Source organism: Geospiza fortis, unplaced genomic scaffold, assembly GCF_000277835.1.
Source record: "Geospiza fortis unplaced genomic scaffold, GeoFor_1.0 scaffold134, whole genome shotgun sequence".
Classification (NCBI taxonomy): Eukaryota; Metazoa; Chordata; class Aves; order Passeriformes; family Thraupidae; genus Geospiza; species Geospiza fortis.
The window spans coordinates 2,437,088-2,460,360 of record NW_005054396.1 but is presented as its reverse complement, the minus strand read 5'-3'; the positions used below and the strand labels follow the sequence as shown (position 1 = coordinate 2,460,360).

The following is a 23,273-nucleotide window of genomic DNA, read 5'->3' as shown; positions in this document are numbered from 1 at the left end:
GTTATTCTCAGCAACAGGAACCGAGAAAACAAAGGCTGTGTCATTAAAGCAATTGTCCCTCTACAAAAGGGGGATGACTTGCAAGATCCCAGGCCAGCATACATCAAAGTAGCCAGCACAGAAAATTTCCCTAGAGACTGACTGACTCATTTAGGAGCTAAGACTTTGCTGTGATCCTTCTTTGAGCCCTTCCCGTGGCAAAAGCACCCTCCAGCTGCTGCCTCTGCAGCACAGTGTCACCACAAACTGCATCAGCTCACATCAAACACCATGGGAATGGCGTCAAGCAGGTATTCCCAGGATTCCTGTGACTCCAACAAGTAGCAAGAGATGCTTCAGCTTTCGACAGCTGGGTACCCAGGCACTTATCCAATGCTTGTGTGTCTGCATTCTCCCTCTCCCTGTGTTGACAGGGCTGTGACAGATGCTGGGTGCTTAGGCTGTCCCCTTTCTAAATATTCTGCACCACCGGTGCAGAAAAACACACACCATTGAGCAGAAAAAAGCAGAATTGAGGCAAGATAGACATTTGTCCCTCAGACTCATGGAGATCTTGCTCTCTCATGCACTCTGTCAGGATCCTGTCCTATAGGCTGCACTGTAACCCACACTGCCAGGATAAGCCCTAACTCACAGACCCAATTATGTTGGAAAAGACCTCTGAGATCCTTGAGTCCAGCCTTTGGCCAAACACCACCATATCAACTAGACCATGGCACCGAGTGCCAGTCTTTCCTGAAACACCTCCAGACACAGTGACTCCACCACCTCTATTCTAATGTCTAACCCTTTTTTTGAAGGAAATTCCTCCTAATGTCCAACCGGAACCTCCCCTGGTGCAGCTTAAGACTATGTCCTCTTTTCTTGTTTCCTGGGAGAAGAGACTAACCCCCACCTGGCTACAACCTCCTTTCAGGTAGTTGTAAAGACTGATAATGTCATCCCTGAGCCCCATCTTCTCCAGGCCAAACACACCCAGCTCCCTCAGCTGCTCCTCAAAACCAATGACAAGGCAGGAATTCCTGCAGCTTCAAAAGTGACCTTCGTAACACCAGCTAGAACAAAAGAATGTGGAACAAATCCCAGTATAAAAGTCACCAAATACTCATGGATAGTAAGAAACATAACTGAGCATAAAGTCACTCAATGTCGCTCAACGGGATCCTGAGGCTTGACAAGGAGAAGGGCTCCTGTGGGGCTTCAGGCTAAACGGCTCCTGAGAAATGGCACCATGAAGGTTGACAAGTGAAAGAGGCTCCTATGGGGAGAGGCTCCTATGGGGTGGCAGAGAACTGGCTCCTGCAGGGCATAATAAGCACAAGACAATAAAACCCTACAATGCACACAGTGCAGAATACAATACAATACTGTACCAGATGCTACAATAGCTATACAAGAAACCATGATATAATGCAGTACATACTCTGCAATACATTCAAAATATGTAAACTACAATAAACATGAATGACAGCACACAACACATCTAGGACCATAGTTAAAGGAATGAGACGGATGTGTCTTTACGAACAAACTGTGGGTCAGCTTGCAGGTAAAGCCAGATACTGATAGGTGAAAGAAGCAATGGAAGGAACCATAAATTCCAAGGAGTCCCACTAATTGACACAGACTCAGCTGCTCATCCAAGATTGTGCTAAATTCCTGGACTTAAGAGAAAAAGAACGGCAATACAAAGAAAAACGGGGGAACGGGGTGGGAGGGTACACATTAGAGGGGTTCTGTATTAGGCTATTCAGGAAGTCTGTACCTCTCAAGTACCTCAACCAAGGGGGAGAGGAAAATGAAGCAGGGAAACGAGGATAAAGAGAAGGCTGCATCCTCCAGCCATTTGAGAGACCTCATGGGAAATATCCCATGGCCTTTATTTGAATAAAGTTGTAGGACTCCTCTGTCTCCTTTTAGAACATAAACCTCTGGCATTGTGGATTAATTTTCCTAACAAAAAATACAGTAAATACCACATGGTACAGTACACACTGTAACACACAACTCACTTCTCAGCCTTTGAAGAAACCTGCAACTCACACTAGGCCCTCTGTGGCCAAGATACAAGGTAGCCCTTTCAAATTACCTAGAGAGTTCCTGTTTCACTCAGGATCTGCATCTGTGCTTTTCTGGTCACTCTCACCTCACCCTCCCTGTGTGCCCAAAAAACAAGAGACACACAAGCAGCACAAATCCCATGGCAGCTTTTCCCCAATGCCAGATGCCACCACAAGGCCCTGACATGGCACTGTACCTAAGAGGCAGACAGGAATTTCACCGTATGGGAATGCCCTCCCTTTTGGCAGAGGGAAGGGGACCTGAAAGGAACCAATTTGACTTTTTTTTATGTCTCAACATATGTTTATCCACAGGGTGAAAAATTACTACAGGGCCTGTTAAGAATGCTGGGAACCTTAACATGGACCATGTGATAAGGAGGCAGAAAATGGAGGTGTCAGGAAAATTAGTCCATGAGAAATATATGTCTTTACGGTGGGATGCCTCTGTGTCCTGGCAGTGATGCTGTCCTGGTCTTCTATTTCTTCCTCTGTCTCTCTTTCTCCCTCTCTGCTCTCTTTTCTATCCCACTCTAGTTGGGTCCATACCCTTTCTTTACCAAGAAACAGTTCTCAGATATAATATTGCCACATTGGTGCTTTATTTTTATCTGAGAAATCTGTCAAAAAGAATGCTTCCCCTTTCAGCAGAATCTGTAAGGACCAAGATGACCCTCTCCAAGAATGAAAGTTTCCAAGTGCCAAGGGGGTGTGTATAATGAGGTTTTTTGAGGTAGAAACGGGCAGCAGCTGAGGTTGACAAGGTCCATCCCCAGTGCCCAACCTCTGAACTGCTGGGACTTGAGGCTGCACAGCCCCATCTTGCATCCCATAGCTTGGAACACACCTCTCCTGTGCCCCAGAGTAAAGTGGCTTCTCCCTCTGCCAACACCTCAACATAAGGCTGGCTCCCCTCCTCCTCTTCCTCCAGAGAGGGCAGCTCCAGCCTGTGGCAGCTGCATGCACCTGCTTGTGGAGGTGCCCCCTGGGCAGGACTGAGACAGTTCCTCTGTGACACAGCCCAGCTCAAGCCAGGTCTATGCTCTCCTGCCTCCTGGCCATCAGGGCAGCTTCCCCTGAGGCCAGCAGCTTCCTTCACAGGGCAATTTCCCTGCCCAAGACAGCCCCAGTGTGATGAGAGCAGGAGATCTGAGGGCTGCTGAGAGCTGAGTCTGCACACAGCTCAACGCAGCAGTGGCAAGGCCCGGGCAATGCTTGGTTTGATTCCCCCTTGGCAGTTTTTCCTGTAAGAGGAGCCTCTTCACAACAAGACAAACACACAAGCTCAGTCAAAAACCAGGGCATTAGAGTTGTAGAGGGCACATCCACAAAGTCCTGAAAAGTCTGTAAAACCAGCTGGTGTGTATGTGGATGCCTACTTGAAGCTACACTGGAATGCTTCTCTTGCTGAACTTCAGGACTTTGACCAAAAAAAGTGCCAAATTCACAGGACTCCAGTCATCTGTCCCAAAATATAGTAAAACCTTTTAACTTGCTTTCCAGGAAGCTCAGAGGAGTGATGAACACACTGAAGGCAAGATCTTCCAACGTCTTTAGAAATCAGAAACACAGTTACATGCTTTTCCCACTGTATGTTACAAGTTTAACTGCACAAAACTACAGTCATCAAGACTCTGCTGAGAACTAGAAACAGTTCCAGTGATGAACATGGAAAGAGGTACTGTTGTAATCAGAGCAAATAATACTTGTTGTTGAGCCAATCAAGTGCTTCAATACACTGAGATCCTGCTCTCAAGTGATTTAGACAACCTGTATTTAACTACTGTACCTCAAGAGAATCAACAAAACAACATCTAGAAAAGATGGAGGCAGAATAACGAAGTTTAAAACTGCACTAACTCAACAATAAAAATGGCTTAGGCTTTCCTACCAATATTTCTTTCAAGCACAGGAAGATGAAGTTTTAACAACCTTTAAAACTGTATTTCAAAATACAAGATACCAATGGCGTTGCAAAAAAAAAAAAAAGGAGAGATAAAAGAAAAAACCAAAAATTTCAGAGCTCTATCCTCTGGGTCCACAACTTAATAAAACAAAAAAACAAACACCACACCAGCCTCAAAATAATACATACGGCTAAGAAACGCATTGCAGAATCCCCTCACCCCTATTATTTTCTTCCTGTACTGCTTACATCATGGAGAAAAAAATTTTCAAACCAATTCCTCTCCCCTGTGCAACCATGTTTTAACACAACCACACTAGACATTTATAAGGCTGTTCTCAGCAGCTATTTCTTGATCCTAACAAATCTACATGTTTCTTGCACAAGTGTGTCAACATCTTCATTATCCTTTTCTTCTGAACTTGGTTCCCAGTCCGAGTCTTCATCGGTAGGTTCACACTCCTCCTCCTCCTCCTCATCTATAAAGCGGTCATTGAGGTCATATTCATTGGCTTCCCCATCATTGACACCATCCTTCTTCACAGTCTTTTTTCCTGTAGGGACAAAAATGTCATGTATTCATGACTAATAAATGTAGAGTTAAAGATCACTCCCAGAGCCCAGACAGTAAAGCATCTTTCCTCACAAGAAAGAATCACCTAAACAGTACATCTGTCTTCCAGTTAAGCCTCTAGCTATTGCTAGATGGCTACTATGACCCTAAATTTTCTGCCTCCATCCATCCATCCATCCATCCATCCATCCATCCATCCATCCATCCATCCATCCCATCCCATCCCATCCCATCCCATCCCATCCCATCCATCCATCCTTTGTATTCTTAGTCTTTGGAAGCTAATAGCTTCCTTCACATGGGAGAATAAAATCTTCTAGATCACTCACCTCCTATGTTCTCCACTTGCCTTCATGCTGGATAGTCTGTGTTTCCCTTCTGAAAGTCATTTTGTTCAGAAATGCATTTTGGCAGATGTGTTTCAACCTTGCTCTCAATATCTGTGACACCTCTTTTCTTAAATTTCCAAAATTCCTAACTAGCTATGGCCTGTTAATATTCCAATCATGTCTTATTCTACACTTAAGTCACATCTCAGTAAAATCATGTTCATTCCTCAGCTTCCCTCCCAGTTTTGCATTCTTACCTTATCTAGAAATAACCACGCAATGATATTGGTCTAGCTAACTTACCTGTTGAGCAGTTGTCACCAGCTTTCATATGGAACTATGAATATGGCTTTTTTTTTCTTTAGTTACAGACCACAGCCCAAATCCTAACTCTTTAAATTAACCATAAACAATTTTCAGCAAACTCTTGAAACCTCAGGTCAGAGCTCCAGGCACAAACACCACCACCAGTACCTCACATAGCCAGACTACAGCCTCTTTCAGTCACACTCTTCTGTGAGTGGGAACGCTCCTGTTCCAGAATTACCTTCCTTTTTATGCTTGCTGGCTTATTGTTTAAGAGACTTCAGAGGACATTAATCATGCCATAACTGGGAGGGCATGTTCATTTCAGGATGTTTCCTCCCAATTTGTCTCAAACCAAGACACTGTGTTAGCCCATAACCAGCAGAATTTCTCAGTAGAATCACAGACTATAGTCCTTGCAGAATTGGAGGGGAGGGGTCAAAATGAAGATGCTGAATAAAGTAAGAACAAAATCCCCCTTCTCAAACTAAAGCTATGAGAATAATAAGCCCAAGAGCTGCTTATCAAAGAAAAGCCCTTTGTCACTTTCATAGCACTGTGAGTGGTATTTTACAACAGAACCAGGAATGCTGGCAAAATACTGATAACTTTCACATTCTTCTTACAAATGGAAGAAGTGCATACTATGTTCTCCCTCCTCATATATCAACACTTTGATTTCAGCCATGAGTGATGCACTTCCTTTTATGCCTTTCCTCTCCATTTCTTTCTGCTGTAGTTTAATTTAGCCCTGTAGCCCCTAAAGCTGATGATTAAGCTTAATTTGGCCTTTTCTCTAGTAGCCTATCTATAAAGATGATCTTGAAACTTTCTATGGAAGTATCTCCTTGATGTGGGAAAAAAAGCTTGCTGACTGCTCCTTCCAAAACATTCTATTTTGAAGTGAACTTATCAGCTTTCCAGAAAACCTACACAAAAGTATGTAGGAGAATCCATGTAGGAGAATCCATGGCTACAGGGTGTTATGCATCTCAGTAGCAACAACCTAGAGAAGTCATTCAGTAGTGACAATTTAACAACAGCATAACTCTGACTTTTTTTTCAATTCCTTCCCTACAATTATTCCCCAGTAATTTGCCTCAGATTATTTTTCAGACATTCTCTACAGGTAATTCTGGCAGCAATTAGACTTGAAAGCTAAACATGTTAACTGTCATCTAGAGGGCTCCCCTCTTCTCTTGGCTGGTGGAATTTAAATACATTTGTAGGGAATTTAATCCTGCTGTGTCTAATGGTGCAGTTGCTCCAAATATGACAAAATAAAGGTTAATGGAGCTCTTACTGTCTATCTGACCCTGCAGGACGTGGTATGATGGCCTCAGGTGTGAACTTGCTGAGCACAACCTTTTATAAGCTTTGCCCTCCACAGAGCTAAGTAAACCAGTCAACAAAACATCACAATTTTTTTTAATAGTAAATACAAACAGAACTTAATAAATTAATTTCCTTCTTTCCCGTGTGTGCAGAATATCAATTCTTCCACAGTTTGTTCTTAGTAAGAAAAGTCGAATTTGACAGACTGAATTTCACTTCTGTGCGCAAGTTTTACATGCTACAAGAGCAGCACTTCTTCCTTCAGAGTCACCCCTGCCTGACCATCAGTTGCACACACAAGGGGCAGGGTGCACCCTACTATTTGGATAAGGAACGTGCTCTTATGAGAGGCACAGCTGCAATTTAAAACCTTCAAGAACAGATTTTGACTTTTAGATATGCACACAGCCAGCCTGCTTCATTCTAAAATCTTCAACACTCAGTGCATGCCTCAACACTCTGCAACACAAATTTCTACCATGGACCTCTGATCACGGTGTGGCTGGTACTTGTATCACAGGATACACTAAAACACACAGGTAACAAACATGCCTCAGAATATGCTGGTGCACAGATATAAGCATAGCAAATATTTGGTGATAGTCAAAGTGCACACAAACTGGATAAGAAAATGGTATGGCAAAGAAATTTCTCAGTGGAAAGTTTAAAACAACCTCCTGCATTCACACAGAACAGAAATAGAGGTCAAAACACTTTGCCTAGAAAGCTAACTACAACTATTTGTGCTTTTATTTACTTTCTGTAGAAAGCAAATCTATTTTGAAGATTTCTTTAGGAAATTCCCAGCCTCTCCCTGCTGATCTCAAAGAAGGCAAGCCCCTTCCCACTCCCACTCAAAATGCAATAGTTCTACACACTCCTGCCTTACTCTGGTCACTGAAAGCGAAGACTGCACAGCATCAGACTTTCAGACTGCTCTTTAAAGCTCACTTTTAATTTTAGAAAACATAGGAAGCTTCACATTTGGAAGACGAGACAAAAAAGAATCCTGGAAGCAGACCTAAGCATGTGTCCTGGGTTGTAAGATATGTGGGTATTCTACTCCTATCTGTTAGAGGTGGGGCAGTTATCTTCTGTTATTTGGGCAGTTTTCTTTATCTGTTCCACAACCAATCCTCTCTCTGGGAAATATCTTCTGTTAGTGGGCCATTGAGTGTCACCGCATGACTGATAAAATCACATCATCCTATTGTGAGAAGCTCTACCTGGGGGGAGGAGCCAAACATTCCTACCTGGATATAATCTGAGATTTGGAACACCACAGGCAGCCTTTTCCCACTGGATTCCCAGAGGAGCAGCCTTCTTCTCCACTAGATTCCCAGAGGAAGACAAGGCCCATCTACATCACCACTGGGCCTTCAGAGGAAAACTACACTCTTCTACAGGATCACTGCTTCAACAGAACCATACCTGTCACTCCAGGAGGACTGCAGCCACCATTTCAATTGTACTGCTACCACCCTCACCAACAGGTTGTCAGGTTGTATTCTGACTCTGTCAGTGGTTTTTTTTTTTGTTTGTTGGTACTATTGCATTTGTATTTTTAGTTTTCCTAGTAAAAAATGGTTATTCCTATCCCCATGTCTTTGCCCGAGAGCCTTTTAATTTCAAAATTATAATATTTTGGAGGGAGCAGGTTTACATTTTCCATTTCAAGGGAGGCTCCTGCCTTCTTTAGAAGACGCCTATCTTTCCAAACCAAGACAGCATGTTTGAAACTTGAGTCTATATGCCCCCAACATACATAAACTTCTATACTTTGATCCTGACAAACCCTGAAATTTCAGTACCTCACTGTAAGAGTAAGCAAGTTCATTAGCACATGCACAGATTATCACCTGGAAGTTAGTTAAAGGTCAGAGGGAGTATCTCCATGTTGCAGGAGCAATCTCTCCTTATAAGGCAACCTTAACTAGCTGTGCATGAAATACTGAATTCCTTTAATCCTATTATGGCTGCTGTGTAAGGAGTGAAGATGGAAGACACCATTTAGCCATGTGTGTCTCTCCTTAAAATATGTTTGTTTTCTTGCCTGCTTCGAGGAAAATACAGGTGTGATTATCCAGGAAGACTGGCACAAATGCAACTGAAGGACTATTACTTGTAAGAAAACAAGAAGGATTTTACTAAAATAATGACTATTTTCTCCTCAGCTAAGTATTATCAAGCACCTCCAGCACTATTAAATGCCAAAAGAGCCACAGCAGACCAATGGTGTCCCAGGTTGATGTGCCCACTCATAACTACAGAATACACTCACCATTGCTTGAAGCTTGTTGTCGTGTTCCTCTTCCAGTTACTAAAGAAAGGGAAGTTGTCAGTCAGGACAGAGGGAACCCTGCCATAAGGGTTATTCTTAGAGCTGCTACAACAGGAAACTGACCGATTAAACAAATGCTGAAATGGTTGTGCTGTACTTACAGGTATAAAAGCTACTCTGATGCCTCAAAAATACCCTTTTTGTCTTGAATCATTCCCAAGAGATTACCCAGATAAACTGTTCTTAAAATTGTTACCCTTGCCATCAGTAGACAAATGTCATCAAATCTGACTGGGGGTTTTTAAGCAGGGAATTGGAATATTTTAGGGCATTTAAATATTTTACACTACTGTTTCCATAAACGTTATTCTAACTTAATAATGTCATAGCCCTGAATCTTCAAAGCAAAATGCATTATCATGACAGATCCCTAAGTGTTCTGCTCTAAACTACTGTTTATAATATTGGGATTTCATGTGGAAAAGCTCCAATGCAATAATCAAGAGAAAGTGCCGCAAAAAAATAAAACCAAGAAGTATCCCTTTCGATTCTTTAAGAGCAGACAAAATGTAAACAGCACATTCCCCTGTGTTTCTTCACCAAATCAAGTTACTGGAATATAAAAAGACTACAAAGTGTTAGATTAGGAACTCAAATTCAGTTTTAGTTATCTTCCCTCCAGGTCTCAAGAGAACATATATGCAAAAATTAATTCTCACAGTGAGAAAATCACTGGTGAAAAAAACCCAACACAAAAAGATGACAGATACGGTTGCAGTATTTTGTTTAGAGCATCAGAATATTTTAATATTTTATCTTACCTGAGAATTTCTGATTTAAAAAAAAAAAACAGAAAGAAATAATCCTAATACAGAGGGAGCTATAAATGCAACTTTACTTCCTAAAGGGAGATTAAAGCATTTTAATGAGATAGACATGATTGTCCTTGTGGGTCCCTTCCAATTCAGAATTTTCTGTCATTCTGTAATATTGAACAAATTGGCCTACCTGGAGGTGCACTGTGCTTGTATTCCAGCTTGTGCTGGGGGTTCTTCCTGCAAAGAAGAAAACAGTAAAAGCTTGATTCCATCACCTTGTTCCACATTTCACAAGTGCAGAATTCTCTGGTATTTTATGGATAATTTTCAAGGCACAGCATTTAGATCAGCCAGGTAATAGCCAACAGATAAGGACAAAAAAATTAACACAAAACCCCTTCAAATTATATCTGTTGCTTCATCAAAAGAATGATCAATTTTTCATGGATGCCTCCTTTCCTCTATCCCCAAAGAATGAAACACAGATTAAGAAATTACCAACTCGTGCAACACAGAGGTTGTCTCATCTGGAAGGAGAGCCAGTTTGGGGTTTAGATAAAGCATCCGTTGTACTCCCGAGAAGCATGTTGGCAATTTCATTACTGATATAAGTCTCTATCGCTCAGCCTGAGATGGAAAATTCATCTCATACATGTTTTAAGATAACCACTTTTTCTGCATTAGCTGAGTATCACCAAGGCTTTTTCCTAAGAGCTGTCCTCATTTTGTTACATTTCATGGAGATCATGCTTTTTAGGACAACCACACTTTCCAGGAGAACATGTTTATGTGCAGAAACAATCTTTAACACCAGCCACCAGTTTCAATATGCTCCCATAAAAATGCTATTGCCTCAAAATATATCTTCTTGTCCATTGTGATAATTATGCTAAATATGTAAACCAGAGATACTGAAAAACAATGGAATACAACAATATTTTGAAGAAAATCAACAATGCTTAAAAGAAACAGCAGTCAGCCATAAACTGGATTTTATTGCTGTTACCTCAATTATGCTTTGTAATAAATCAAGTACTGACAAAAAAAAAGTTTTTTTGCAAAATCACAACAAATACATTACCAAAATTTAAACTAAAAGTTACAGATCAAGAACAACATGTAACAATAAATTGCTTATATAAAAGAACAATTTACTGAATGTTGAAAAGAGATACAGTGTTGATCTCCAGGTCACTGAATAGGCTCTTTGAGCAGTTAAGTTTTCATCTCTGACAGCTGACATAATTACCAAAATAGTGATTTTTACTGTGTTAAAAATATGCACAGACTTGGGTGCTTTAAGGGTAGAAGTCTGACCGCAGTAAATTTCAGAAGGCTACAGCCAATGTAAACATCAAGAATTAGTCATTATTCTACTGTCCTTCTGCAACTGCAGAGGAGAATGTTCTTAACCTGACACAAGAAGAGACACTGTGCACATGTTTCTCACCTATAACAAGCTGTTCCATATGGACACTCAGGCCGGCTGTCATCATTGTCCTGAGCCACCATCTCCATGTTGTGATAGTCATCATCATTAGGATGACTGAACTGCTGGAAGTGAATGGGATTCTTCCTGCAAAAGACAAATACACACTGAAACTGACTGTTCCATTTCAACCGAAGAGAGGACATATAAAACATGTTACTGAATCATTGACAGCTCATTTTTCTGTGGTTACATGAAGAGGAGCTTTTAATGTTTAACTTGACGCAGACTGTATGACCTACTTCTGTCTTAGCACCTGCTGCAACAGAAGTTAAACCAGGAATTTTCCTATTTCCCATCAGCTTTAAGTTTCAGACCTCCAACACGTGTACAAAAGGCTTTATTTGAATTACAAACTAGCATGCTGACATGAAGTTGTACCATAAGACATTAACAACTTCATGTGTAGCTGAGTCACACCAATGTTAGTGAGGACAGCACAAGACCATCATCCACAACTTCTTGCTCTACAACACTTGAATCCAAGGTGAACAAGTAGGGAACATAAATTTATGCATCACTGAAAGAACATTTCTACCACTTCTAGGCAAGAGCTTTGTACACACACCACTCAAGACTAGGCAGTCATAAACATCACTTAAAGAAGAGTTTCTTCCTTCTAGAACTGTTGTAAGTGGAATTAAAAAGAACACAGAAAATCAAGTTCCCACTTCGGGACAAATTCATGTGACAGATCAAAACAGGCTAAAAAAATTACATCAAAATTAACATAATAGTAGCAAAAGCAAATCTATTTTTTCCCTATAATTTCCTGTAGACTTTTTTTCCAAGTGTGATACTGAGAAGGAAGAAATGTGAGATTTTTAAATAAATTATTTTCCAAAAGATATCTGCAAAATACTTTATTGATTACCTCAATCATTCCCAGAGTACACAACCTCTAGTGTGTTTGTGCAAATTATAAAAGTGAGCTGCCTGCCTCAAGCAGGAGAAATAACAACTTTCAGCTACAGAGTAGTTACTGCTTTAGCTTAGACTTGCTACAGTTGCATTTAGAAGCAGGTATGGAACACACCAAGGATGTGTGCAGTCACCTCCATACACAGCAAGTTCCTCACTGATCAGAGAAACTCCTTTAAACTCACAAGTACCTCTTCTGAACTTCACAGAGGAGAGTCAATATTCATTTTAGCATTTCAACTACCACTATAACAAAAGAGAATTTGTTACAGCTTTTACAAAGCTGTAACAAATTCTTAAACATTGTGAGCTCTGCTGGCCATTCAGGCTTCCTTTTAGCATTTGAGAAATACCAGCTATTTAGTATTAATTCTTTAAATCTCCATTTGCTAGGTTTGTTTCACTCAGGAAACTCCACAAGCAAGCTACAGATAAACTCTTCCATAAGCCACTTATCAAAGATCCAGTATGCCTTGGATCTACTTACATAGGTGATAGGCTTCTTGTCCTGGTCTTTTGTTGCTTCTATAAACTGTAGGACAATTGAATAACGTTTCACTAGAAACCATTGCAGGATTGCAGTCTTTTATTCTACAACAAATTCTCATGAAACATCACTTCTTGTGACAAATTCAGACTGGCTGCCTACTTCTTTCCCCATTAAAATAAATGGGATGAAACCAAATCATTTAGAGGCCATTTGCCACTTTGTTTTCTTAATGCACAGAACTAACATACCTGCAGTAATAGCAAGAATTCTCAGTCACATGAAATACAATTTATCTTCTGAAAGGGATACAGCAGCAACTGATGTTCCTTGACTTAATATTAATCCTTACTCCTACATCAACTTACATAAAACATCATGGTTGCCATGTGTCATGGTTTGATGCTGGCACAACGCCAGTGCCCCCATGAAAATATATGCTCCCTGATGTCTGCTGTGAGATGTGACCAGGAATAGAGCAAAGCAGGCTCCAACTTAAAAGGGTTCCCCTTTTAAGGATGCTTTGCCCAGTTCCAAAAAAAAGCACAGTGTCTCACTTTTGGGACACCAGTCCCCCCCAGATTCACCCCCTGGGGCCGAGGGGTCTCGAGAACAGAGGTCTTCTTCTTCCCTGAAGATGGAGGGCACCACCACACCCTCCCCACCCATTGTCTCTGTTCACGCACTCTTTCACATAACATCACTGCACTCTCTTGGCTCCAAGCCATTGCCTCCCCCTAAATGCAGTCTCTGTGCCACAGGAAAAATGGTTCTGTCCATGGCTATACAAGAAAAGTCCAGCCAAAGGCCACTCCATCATCTCCTCCCACCAAGATTCTTCTCAACTTCTCTCGTGGCCCATTTTCTCTTATCTCATCTCTATCCCTCTTCTCATTCAAGTCCAGGAGGATCAGCATTTGTAAGGTATCCATCATCCAAGAAAAGGGTTAAAAACGTCAGGCTCTGCCTGTCCAGAACTCCCAAGCTGCCCTGCTGGGCACCTTCTCGCCGCACCCCCCCCTTCTACTTCTCAGCCGGCCTGCTATCAAATTCCAAGGTGGCACAGGCACAGACACCAGCTCTCTCTCTCTCCTGGGGAGGGGGTGGCTGCCCGATGTCTCTTGGTGCTCCTCCACACTTCCATCCTCAGGGCCTGGCCTACCTTGCTCGGCCGCACATCTTCTCCTCCCCCACCCAGCCGCAGCAGCTGGGCAGGGGAGGAGGTCTGAACCTTTCACCCACCGGAACCTGAGAGAAAGTTTTTCTGAGCTCTGAACCTTTCACTGACCAGAACCCAAGAGAAAGTTTTCCTGAGAGTTCTCTGCTTTTAACCCCCTGTGTTCTCAGAGGCGTATCCGTGTCCTCAGTGGCTAAATCAGGTGCCAATATTCAAATCTGAGCACCTATTGGTTTGACCACAGCATCCCAAAAAAACTCACTTCCTCTCAAACCATGACATGAGAGTTCAGGTCTCCTATATGTCTTCTATGGTGGCCCTTAAAAAGGGTGGTGGTGGTAGATTTATTTTAATTCCCTATTCTGCTAACTTCAGAAAAGCAAGCAGCAGACAAAAACATGTGACAGCATTCGGAAGGCGAGTTCCTCAATAACAAATAAAGGCAGCTACAACACACACAGAGCACTTTGTCTCCTAATGATAACAGCAGCTCCTTTGAATTTGGCCACCTCAGAAAGTGACAGTGAATGAAGGTGACAAGAAGACTCCTTGAAGCAAGCGATGTGCATCAAGTTTAACTCTTCCAAAAGCAGTGTTTTCAAATCCCTAAATGAAGAAACTAAACTATGGGTTACAAATTTACTTGCTAAATGTTTGCTACAGACTAATAGAAATGTAGTCAAATAACTAGATCTAACATTTAATCTTTGCTCTAACACACTTTTACCACCACACAGAAACAACTAGTTAGGGGCCTTGAACTAAAAGCAAATACAAAGACAGACTACAAAGCACATTTCTTTTGCTGCAAGCAAACAAGTCGAGTTTCATAATATTTCCTGAAGATCAAAGCTGACATTTTGATTTCTCCCTATCTGACAAAGTAAGACTGCTATTTGTTATTTCAGAACATTCTTTTCTTTTTATAAAGCAATACTTTCCAAAAGCATTGCTGCCAAATGCCTCACAATCAAGAGACCCAGGAAGAAATGCGCACATATAGACTCCTACTCCCTACTACCAGTACCTAAGATTTGCCTTCCTAAAGATAAGGAATATTTCTTCATAGCAGAGCATTAAATCTCCTTAATACCCACACAGGGCAAAACCTGTCTCAGCAAAATTCAAAGTAGCTGGAGCAAACCAGAGGCTGCATTTGCACTACTGGATCAACAGAACTGTCTAGTAAGACATGCTTTTGTCATAATCATTAAGGGGAAAAAATGAGATATGTCAAAGTTACATGAAAACCAACATGTGATGTGCTCATGAACACAACAGCTTTACAGTTTTGATATTCAGTTATCTCAGCATCAGGCTCACCAAACATACAGGAAGCCAGTCACTTGTGCTTGTTTGGTTCCTAACCAAACTCACTGCTTTTACTATTGTTGAAGTCCCTTGGGGGAAGATAAAAAAAGGCACAGGATCTGCTGTTTCCTGGATTAGCCTTTTGTATTTACAAAAAATTACATGGGATTATCTAGAGCTCAAAACCTTCTCCTAAATGTAGTTCACAGGTCAGTGGGCATTTTCTAGACTCAAGAGCACCTCTAGATTTCAGCCTTCCATTTAATGTAACATGACAGGACACCACACATCTTTTCTGGGCAGAAATAACTAGCAGGAGGCCAGGCACCCAGCACTGGTGTTTTGGAACTTCTCTGGTATGACAAATTTTCTACCACGTCCATCTTCAAAGGATATGAATGAAAAGAAGAGGAAAAGCCCCTGTTATTCTTCACCTGCAGTATTTCTAAAGACTGTCCAGGTAAGAGTTAACCTCAAATTCTAAGTATGCTTTGTTCTGGTTTTAGGGGTGACTGAAAGCTTTTTAAAAATTGCAGAAACATCAAGTTATAATAAGATAAATTCTTGATTATTTATGGATGACAAAGAGTAAGTATTTTAAACATTCAGATCACAAAGCAGGCAATAACTTCAATAAATACAGTAATCTTTCATATAAGTCTCATCTGCTAAAAAAACAAACCTACAGGGTCTGTGTTGGGCATGTGAACCTTTTACATCTCTTCTCCCTGCTAGAACCTCATACTATACACACAGGTCTTTTATTTCTTTTCCTTTTATAATGGAACTTTATATATTATTTCCTGCAACACTTCATCTTTTAGTTTGCTCAAATACTTTATCCCTTGTTTGGGTTGTATTAGGAGTTAGCAAGACATGCCGGCTCCTCCTTTTATCCTTCTAAAATTAGCGTTCTGCTATTTGTTTCTCATCAGATCCCTGTTCAACAAAAGATTTTTTTTCCAAATCAAAGCTTATAAAAACTTTACAGTATTCTCTTCCATAGCTAATACGTTATTTCTAAATAACAAGCTAGACCAAGATAGTATTGATTTTGCTTTACCTGTAACAGCCACTTCCATACTTGCAAGGTGTCCTCTTATGCTGCATCTGTTTGGAGCTTTCTGAAGCATCTGCACTTCTGGCTGAATCAGAAATCTCAGTGTTGTAGTCCAGATTTGCATCAAGCTCAAGAATCCCTTCCTGAGCACCAAGATATTGGGAAGTCCTGCCCCAGTGAGCTTGTTGGTTTGTAGAACCAGCAATGTGCACTTTGTTTTCTGTTTCCTCAATTCTGTTGTCTTTAATGGAGATCTGACCTTCTCTTTTAGACCATTTGCTATAGAGTTGCCTATCATTTTTTTCCAGAGAATTTCCAGGGTTTGTTGTTTCAGTCTTGTCGCTTCCTTCCATATCTCTCATGGTAGTCTCAAGAAGAAATCCAGATGTATTCTGTGGAACAAGGTTACATTTTGAAGAACCTGAAAATTTGCACTCCTCAGAATGAAAAGCTTTGAAGTAAAACTGTGCCTCATCATCCCTGCTTTCAAAATCAGTCACAGAACAGCCCAATTTAGAAAGGACCTTGAAAGTTCATCTGGTCTAGACTTTAAAAATCTTCTACTCCACTTCCTAAACTCAAGTTCACTGCTAAACACAGCTGCTGAATGAAAACCTCAAGTTCAGAAAACACAAAGAGAAAAACTTATCTTAAAAGAAAAACTTAAAGAAAAACTTATCTAACAGCTTCCTTCCTCAGTTTCAGTTCCCTCACACGACCTGTTCTCTCATCACCTCAGTTTGTGAACAGTCCAAGAACTAGTTAAAATTAACTCACAATTTAAAGTACTGGTCCTGAAAAATTAATGGGGATTATACAGGTGAAGATGTAGTAGACTGTAGAAGAATGTAACTTGGACAGACTCCTACCCATGAATCAATTTAAATGATTAAGGAATCACTTACTAATTTAATGAGTTTCTTAATAATTTAAGCACCCAGATACATGGAGTATATTTGTATTTATCTATATAGAAAATATATGGGAACTCAGGACACATACCCTGAGGTTAATCCCACACTGATACATCTTAAATGCTTCAGCTCATGACTCTAAATCACAACAGTCTGTCATAGACACCATTAAGCAAATATTTCAGTTTTGACACTAACTGCATTTTAAATTTTGGAAAAAAATGTACATTTAAAATAAGAAATGTGTTCTTTAGAAAAAGAATCTGAGATACACAACTGAGGAAAAAACACTGTCCCAACAATTAAGACTACCTGGAAGCATATTACATTCAAGGCTGAACTACTTTGATACCTCATAGAACTATTCAAATGTCTGTGCTTTCTAAAGATTATTATCTATGTTTCCCCTCCAGTAAATTTATACTTAATTTACTTAGGTGTGTTTTGCAGAGCTTGAAAATCAACCAGTGATTTCCTACTGGATTTTGTTCCTGTCCAAGCAAGTCTCATGAAATGTTATCCAAAACCAACTACATTTGAGCAGCAACTTGATTAAGAAAGGGAAAGTCAGCATTAACATCAGATGATCCTGACAGAAGCACATTTAGTGACTCAACTAGGAGACAAAGACAACTCCCAAAATACAGCTCAGCAATCAACTGCAATTTAAGAAATAAGCCTTTTTTTGCAAAAGAAAGCATAAATTACTGTTATTTGCCACTACCACTTCTGAGTTCTCTACCATGTATTTCCACCCATTGCCTGTACTGTACATAAGGAGACAGAAGGCTCACACTAATTCCCTGGTTACACACCAGGCTGTGATCCAGGGAAACCAAAGGCCACCAGCAATCAGCACTGGGACAGCCTCTGGTGGCTGCTGCCAACCACAACAATTCAGATATTTTTGCTTTCTTCCCTACAGAACATTTTCTCAATCACCTTAAACACAACAGCAGGACCATAATTTAGGCTCTGCTATCCAAATTACAGTCTTTCAGAGCTCTCTATGGTTACTACTCTTGCTTGCCCTAATACATCATTTTCTCTGCAAAGTCCTGAAAGCAATTTCTTAAACTGTACTTGAAATTAAAATGATTTATGAAATTATTAGGTGAAAACAAATAAGGCTTCCTACGTACAAATTGCAAAATTGAATAATTCATTACATAGTCACTCATAACCAGGCAAAGAGGAAATAGCTCAGCAGCTGTTATTAATGGACCTAGTGGACCACTGTTATACCAGAACTACTACTACTACTTGCTCTCCATGCATAGTTCGTTTCAACTAACCATAAAACCAAAACCCCAATAATTTTCAGTGTCAGAAGCATTTTAAGTATTTTGTCAGATCCTGGAACACACCCAGGCAATTTTAGTGCCAGTCATTAAAAACGCCTTCCAGAGTGGTTCACTTAAAGGAAACAAGTCAGTGAAACTCTGTTTGCTCTCACCAGAATATGCTTTGTTTGACTTTAGCAATGATCCTTCTCACCACTTGCAGGATGTTGTTGGTAAGGATTTAACTGCCTATAAATGCAGCTGTACTGTGAGGTCACAGAGAGACTTGACCAGCTGGACCAAAGGGTCTGTTCACTCATTGCCACAAATATTTTTGGGTTTCAGGTTACTTTTTTTGACTCGGATTTTGAGATGGTGGCATAAGCACACTCCATGCTACCTTCCTTTGAAACAGCAGTTGCTGAGCCACACACCATCCTCATCTGACCATAAGCCCTCACCTACTAGAATGGCAATAGCTTGGGCAAAGCCCAGTGCTGCATTGCATCAGTTTCACACCATCATCTATCCCCAGAGGTTCTCAGAAAAAGAAGCCACATGCACCAGCCACTCCTAGAAGCAGTGCTCTGGCCCATGTGCTCTTGCTTCTTGCTGCAAAGTTCTCAGTCTGGTTCTTCCATGGGACATTTGGGGTCCATGTCCCAGATCCTTTGAAGAAAATGCAGAAAATCAAATCTCTGAGGCTTCCATGATCCTTGCTACAGAGCTATCCAAAAGACTGGTATTTCAAAACAACAAATCATGATCAGAAAGAACACAGAGAACAAAAAGTTATGTTGTAGACCTAACCTTCAACATGACATTGCCAACTACATTCTCATTTTTTGCAGTATCATGGTTGCACCCTGAGCCAAAAAGTTACCTGAGATAAAGGAACAGGGATGGGAAGGCAGCTCCTTTTCCCTTGATCTTGCTCTCCACCTTCAAAATCCTCTATAGTTTCTTCAGAAGGTAATCTTTTTTTCTGCTGTACATGTACTTTTGATTTTAATGACTCTGTAAGACCTTCTCCCCTTCCTTGGCCTTTTTCCTTTCTACTACCTTAAAAAAAAAGAAAAAGGGTACTTTTGGAATGCAATTTTTTAGGGAAATCCTGACACTAGAAATCATTAAAGCAGAACACTGGGCACATGGCATGAGAAACAGCAGCAGTTGTGAAAAAGACTTTTTAAACAGTTCCAATGTTTGCATGTATCCCCAGTTCCCCCAAGGTCAGGGCTTGAGATACTTACCCACACAGTTCCTAATCTCAACACTGACAAAACAAAAACATTCAGTCTTTGAAATAAATTATATTCACACATATAGCAAACATTATAGTACTGGCAGAGAAACAAATAGACAAACAAACCCCATTCCCCCAAAAATACAAAACAAAAGCACAAACACAAGAAAACTATTACACCAGTACAGGACTCAACACCATGCAATTTTTATATAAATATGGCAGGAAGGAACAGTCTAGATTTAGAAGGGAGACGAAAGAAAAAATACTGAAACACAGATTTTCTTTGTCATCTTATAATTTTTTTTTTTCCAAACTAGCTTTTGAGGAAAAGAATAAGCAGTATGGTGGATGGTGCATGATTGAGGTTTTTAAAGCCACAGTTGCCCCCATCAGTGCACACAGACACCTGTATTTACAACAGGAGGGAAGAAGCAACTGGCCAGACACTGCATTTAACATACTCCCGTGGGCTTGCTTGGATATTAAGAGCCAAATCCATAACAGCATCTCAGTAGAAAGAGCAGCTGGAAAGAGTCACTAGAGTAGAGCTGCTGCACATGGGAGCAGACACACACTCACCAGTCACAGTTCATATACTTGGACTGATCAGCAAAGGAAACTCAAGTTTGCCCCCAGACCACTTCACACCTCCCCACAGAAGGGCAAACAGGGTGGGGTGTGCTGTGTTCAGCACAGGGAGTGACAGAAATACTTTCCCCCTCTCACTTCTTTGGCCCTCCTGTTCCATCAATAAAAGTCACAAGGGCAATAAATGCCATGCAGAAAGTTTGTCTAATGGCAGTTTTAGAAGCTCCCAGGACCAAAGGCAGACATGTTATAAAGTCTTCTTGAGCTTGTGCCAAGGCATAGGCACCCCGTGTGTCCCACTGACAGTGACTGAAAACAGCCTTCTGCTGCTGTCACTATTGCTAGGCAGCAGCAGCACATGACACGTCCAGCAATTTCTTTTCCCACAAGAACAGGAGGGAATGCAACACTATTTCAGCCTTATGTTAGTAGGAATCTATCAGACTGTAATGAACTGCTCCTCCTAGGAACTAACTTTGGACTAAATAACCAAGTTTGATTCAGTAATGATTAAAAAACTAACATGCAACACCACCCAAACCCTTTTGCCTTTAAAACCTGTGAAATTAAGAATCTAAATTTAGAAGGGCAAAACATCAGTGACTTAAGTGTGGAGAACTCTTGGAATTAAAGAGACAGAAACTACTTATAATTTACATATAAAATAGGCAAGTTTATAGCAAAGGGCTCCTGAACGTCCAACGCACAGCTGTACAGACAGAGTTTATTATCTAGCATCAAAACCAAAAAGAACAGAAAGAAAATTAACTGATGAAAAAGAGCTCTATCACACCCATAGGACTGATGACAAAGGAGACAACAGAAGTCAGTCTTTGTCAGCTGGCCCCACACAGAGCATGGAAAGAGAAGTAGCAAATTAATACTTCCTACCACCACCACTATAATTTAAAAAAGTATATCAAAGCACAGCAATGCATATTGGAATGCAATCATTATCACACTGCAAACCTACCTCCCGTCGTAACAGGCTTGGAAACCCTCTGCACCAGAAGATCTCTTTCCAGCATCCAAGATGGAAGCACTCTCCTTCTTTGAATAGATTTTGACTCTTTGCTTTCATTATTGTCAGAAAGAGGAACCTGAAAGAACATTTACTGTTTAGTTCCTTTATCCAGTCACAGAAGAGTGGGGGGAAACTAGACCACAGTTTGTACTCCGTTATGCCCTTCAAAAGCAGTCTCAGTAACCACCTACTTCTTGTATGGTGACCATTGCTCAAATATTTTAATTTTTTTTTTTGCAGTTTCCACCCACTCAGAAAAACAACATTTATAGGAACCTTCATGCAGTAAAAACAAAACAAAATAAAACAGAACTTCTTAGATCTTTGGAATAAATATCTAAAAGGCTACAAACTGAAAGATTCATAAAAGAGCTTTACCACCACCTTGCTCTAGAGTTTCCCTACATAGATAGAAAAGAAAGAGCAAGTTTAACAAAAGTCAAATTAACATTAACAAATACGTCCAAGAAAAAAAAAACAAAACTCTGCAAATATAAAAGTCTTTCTTAAATTCCTACAATTTATTTCCTGAGGAAGTAACCAGACTCTAAATCTCTGTAAAAACAATGCAAATACACCAAAGTCACATTAATTATTTACTGAAAACAACACTATCATTTTGAATTTCCTGAGCCAGTCCACCCCAGGGATCTCAACTACAGCAAAGGCTGACATTTCATTTGTATAGAGAACACAACACCTCCTTAACTTTTCAACACATGCTTACAAATATTAAACTTCATTAAAAACTTACACACCCACCAAAAATTTGGAAGTAGCTTCATTATTCCTTGTTTTTGTGTCTCCCTGCACCTCAGAGCTGGAACATGCTGGTTCCATTAACAATGGAATGCAGGACATCTCAACAGCATGAACAGTTGGCGCTTTTGCATCAGCCTCCTGATTTTTTTCTGACAAAACAAAATCAATTTTATCTACTCGCACACCACAAATATAAACGTGCACTTTTGACTCAAACACAAAAGTTGGTCTGAATGCTTGCCATTAACAAATGCAGTTGGAAACTGATCGTCAACATCCTCTTAACATCAGCTTACAGAGGAAATAAATGCACCTTCCTTTTACCTCATACCTAAAGGGTTTTTAACAATAGACTCTCTAATAACTGCTGACCACGACTGTGCTGTTTTGGGGCTTAAGTACATAATTTACACTGGTTGCTGCCATTACAAAACTTTGAGAAAGCTGAAACTGCATCTTAGAATTTGCTTTATGGTAAATCTGCACAACTCCCCAAAATCTGATCCTACTTTAAAAGTCAGGCAACAATTTTAGGATGCAGTTTTCAGGATCAGATGCCAAATGAATCAAGCACTTCCCAGCAAGTTCTCTCTACAGGCTATAAGCCTGCAGCACTGAAGTGACACTAGATACGCAGGTGCTAGATTCAAAAGCCACAGTCCAGAGCCACTACATCTAAAAAGCTTTTTAGGTTATGAAAGCACACCCAAACTGTAACTGTTTTTCCTTCCACACATTGCCTTTTCACTACTCAATTCACCAGCACAAATAATCAGGGAAAAACAAGTCTAATAGCTGGAGTATTCCCTGCACAGAATCACTGGGGAGTCTCTGCCAACCCTCCCAGAACTTTCTGCACTGCAGAGACAGCACACTGACCAGCTGAACTTTCTCTTTGTCGCCCTGGGAAGAGAAACACCAAAGGCTAAACTCTGCCCTCACCCCTTCAGCTCTTCAGGGGCTCACAAAACCCCAGGATGGGGGAGGTTCAGTGGGAGCACAGGGGGTCATCTGGCCCCAGCTCCCTGCTCAAGAAGGGTCATCCTAGAACACATGGCACAGGATGGCATCCCAATGGTTCTGGAATATCCCTACTGAGGGACACTCCTCAACCTCTCTCGGCAATCTATTCCATGTGCAGCCACGGCACAGTAAAGAAGTTCTTCCTTATAGTCAGGGGGAACTTCTGTGCATCAGTTTCTGCCAATTGCCTCCTGTCCTATAGTTCTGCACCAGTGGGCACAGCCTGGTCCATCCTTTCGGTACGCTTCTTTCAGATACTTATGAATGAGGTCTCTTCTCAGCCGTTTCTTCTCGAAGCTGATCACACCCAGTTCCCCCAGCCTTTCCTCCTACGAGAGATGCTCCACTCTCCTGCTGGAGCCGAGCTTTCCCCGCC

The 23,273-nt window shown here is 40.9% G+C and overlaps 1 protein-coding gene across 3 annotated transcripts; it reads right to left on the bottom strand.

Annotated features, from left to right (window-relative positions):
• Window positions 1-2,640: 2,640 nt before the first annotated feature.
• On the bottom strand, window positions 2,641-23,225 carry APLF (aprataxin and PNKP like factor). Of its 3 annotated transcripts, XM_005425798.2 has the most exons (9): window positions 22,817-23,225; window positions 21,875-22,023; window positions 21,062-21,188; window positions 19,135-19,313; window positions 16,058-16,446; window positions 11,060-11,185; window positions 9,800-9,846; window positions 8,792-8,830; window positions 2,641-4,520 (listed from the first exon to the last, which is right to left on the bottom strand). In XM_005425798.2, exons 2-9 carry the CDS (start codon window positions 21,971-21,973, stop codon window positions 4,312-4,314), a joined length of 1,215 nt encoding a protein of 404 aa, XP_005425855.1. In that variant the 5' UTR covers window positions 21,974-22,023; window positions 22,817-23,225; the 3' UTR covers window positions 2,641-4,311. The 3 variants fall into 3 exon arrangements, with proteins under 3 accessions (XP_005425855.1, XP_030916821.1, XP_030916822.1); XM_031060961.1 differs by lacking the exon at window positions 8,792-8,830; XM_031060962.1 differs by lacking the exon at window positions 22,817-23,225 and having other exon boundaries at window positions 21,871-22,019.
• Between the last annotated feature and the right edge of the window lie 48 nt (window positions 23,226-23,273).